Below are 2,436 nucleotides of genomic sequence, written 5' to 3' on the forward strand. Positions count from 1 at the left end.
GGCGGGGTGTACGTGCGCTAGAAAATCCTCTATGTCCACCGCGTCTCCTTCTTCCTCCTCGGTTCGAACCAGAGAGAGAAGTGCGCTGAGAAAGAGCAAGAGTGAGAGCTAGGGCGAGCTAGGGTTTAGGGCTTCGGGTCCAACATTTGGTACCAGAGCCTCGTTGCAGGGAGGTGATTGCCGACGATTTCCCTCGTGCCATACGCCGGTGGTTCGGGGAGCTCGCTGCCGATGTCGGTCCTTGTGCTCACCGGTGACAACTACACCACATGGGCAATGAAGGTGGAGGCAAACCTGGATGCGACCGGGCTGTGGGAGGCGGTGGTTCCGGCGAAGGACGCGGCGGCGGCCGTCGTCGCTAAGAAGGACAAGCTGGCGCGAGCCTACTTGCTCGGGGCGCTCTCCGAGGACCTGCTGATGCAGGTGTCGATGAAGAAGATGGCGGCGGAGGTCTGGGCTAGCCTGAAGACCCGCTTCGTCGGAGCTGATCGGGTCCGGGCGGCGCGGTTGGCCACCCTCCACGGCGAGTTCGAGCGCCTGCGCATGGCGGATGGCGAGTCGTTGGACGCCTTCGTTGGCAAGATTGGCGGCATGGCGGTATGGTACGCGGGGCTCGGGACGACGCTCGGGGACGCCGAGATGGTGAAGAAACTGCTGGACTTGGTACCGGACCAGCTGTACGCAGCGGTCGCCGGCATCGAGCAGTTCTGCGACGTCACTACCATGACCTTCGAGGAGGCGCTCAGTCGCCTGAAAGCCTTTGACGAGCGATCATGAAGGCGCGGGCAAGTTGACGGTGAGCGGGCAGACGGACAGCTGATGACGACGGTGGCGCAGTGGGTGGCTCGGCAGCGACGGCAGGCGGAGGCGGACTCGACCTCGACGACGACGGCGTTGGCAGCATGGCGTCGGGTTGCGGCGTGAAGAGGCGAGGCCGTTGCTAAAACTGGGGCAGCGTGGTCACTTCAAGTGCGACTGCCCGAGGCCTCGAAGGGCGGCGGCGACAGAGCAAGCCCTCGTCGCGGAGGTCGGCGACGATCTCGAGCCGACTCTCCTCTGAGCCATGGCTTAGGGGGTGAGTGTTGGCAATAATCCACGGCCAGAGCGGGACTGGTGCGTGTGCGCGCACCGGGCGCATCGGGCACAGACCGGACCGTGTCGGGTCCGTGGCAAGGGGGTGCGTGTGTGCGTGCGTGAGTTAGGCGGGAGTATGTGTGTGTGTGCACCCAGCGGGCGTGCGTAGCATAGGCCAGGTGGTTGTGGGATCGCGAGGTGGGCGTGATCGCCGTGAGCCATGCGCGTTCGTGCGCGTGGTGGCTGCGAGCGGAGCGGGCCGATCGGAGCACCAGCAAGGGTGGGAGCACGTGGGTCGTGCCCACCGCAGGCCCGGCTATAAAAGCCTCGAGCCGATCGTTGTAACCTGAGTCTATGGAGTCGAGTTCGTGCTTGGAGGAAAAGGTTTGCCATCGTAGCGGCGGGGCGTACGTGCGCCAGAAAATCCTCTGTGTCCACCGCGTCTCCTTCCTCCTCAGTTCGAGCCAGCGAGAGAAGTGCGCTGAGAAAGAGCAAGAGTGAGAGCTAGGGTTTAGGGCTTCGGCTCCAACACTGGCCGTGCGTGCTGGTGCATTTGCGTGCGGGCTAGCTAGCTGCCTAGCCATTGTTCGCCGAGCATGTGCGTGCTAGCTTAGCTAGCCGCCGGTGGCCGAGCATGCATGCTGCTGCCCATTGCGCGTGTGCGAGCTAGCTAGCTAGCCGCTGCTGGCCGCGCAACGCGACCAGGAGCACGTCGCGCGGATCACGGGCATGGGTGGGCGCGCGCGATGCGGGGAGCACGGGCGCGGGCGGACGCGAGCACGATGTGGAGCACGGGTAGCGGCGGACGCGAGCTCGGCGGGGCGCGGCCGAGCCGGGGGGCGGGCGCGAGGGACAGGGCGAGCGGCGGCGTGCGCGAGCGGGTGCGGCAGGTGCAGGGAGTGGGGCGAGCTGCAGTGCGCGGGCACGACGAAGCTGTGGAGTGGGTCGCGGCCGAGCTGCGGGCACACAACAGGACGCGCGCAGGGCGGGACGCGGCCGAGCTGCGGGGCGGGGCGGCGACGCGGAGCCGAGTACGCAGGCGAGGCGGCGTGGGAGCTCGCCCATCAGGTGTTCGACCAAATGCCGGGCGGACATGCCATAAAATGCGATCGGCACCGTTGGGAGCACCGGCGGACCTAAATGAAAAAGTGAACACGAAATCCATGCGTAGTCCAAAAGTGAACATCACCGTTGAATCCTCCCGTCGTTCAGGGTTTGGCTGGTTTATGTCGTCTATACATCAATTTTAAACGGGCGGACGGCAGACCCAAACGGATAAAAAAGGACAAAGTCCGCGTTCGTTTAGATCGCTGCGTTGGAGTTGCTCTTAGTTCACTTGCAAAATCAGTACCATCAATAATG

General features: G+C 64.4%; 1 protein-coding gene across 1 annotated transcript; it reads left to right on the forward strand.

Annotated features, from left to right (window-relative positions):
• The first annotated feature begins 231 nt into the window (after window positions 1–231).
• LOC141022859 (uncharacterized) lies at window positions 232–777 on the forward strand. Its single transcript, XM_073499132.1, has one exon. It carries the CDS (start codon window positions 232–234, stop codon window positions 775–777), a length of 546 nt encoding a protein of 181 aa, XP_073355233.1.
• The last annotated feature ends 1,659 nt before the right edge of the window (window positions 778–2,436 follow it).

The sequence above is a fragment of the Aegilops tauschii genome, chromosome 5 (assembly GCF_002575655.3).
Source record: "Aegilops tauschii subsp. strangulata cultivar AL8/78 chromosome 5, Aet v6.0, whole genome shotgun sequence".
Lineage (NCBI taxonomy): Eukaryota > Viridiplantae > Streptophyta > Magnoliopsida > Poales > Poaceae > Aegilops > Aegilops tauschii.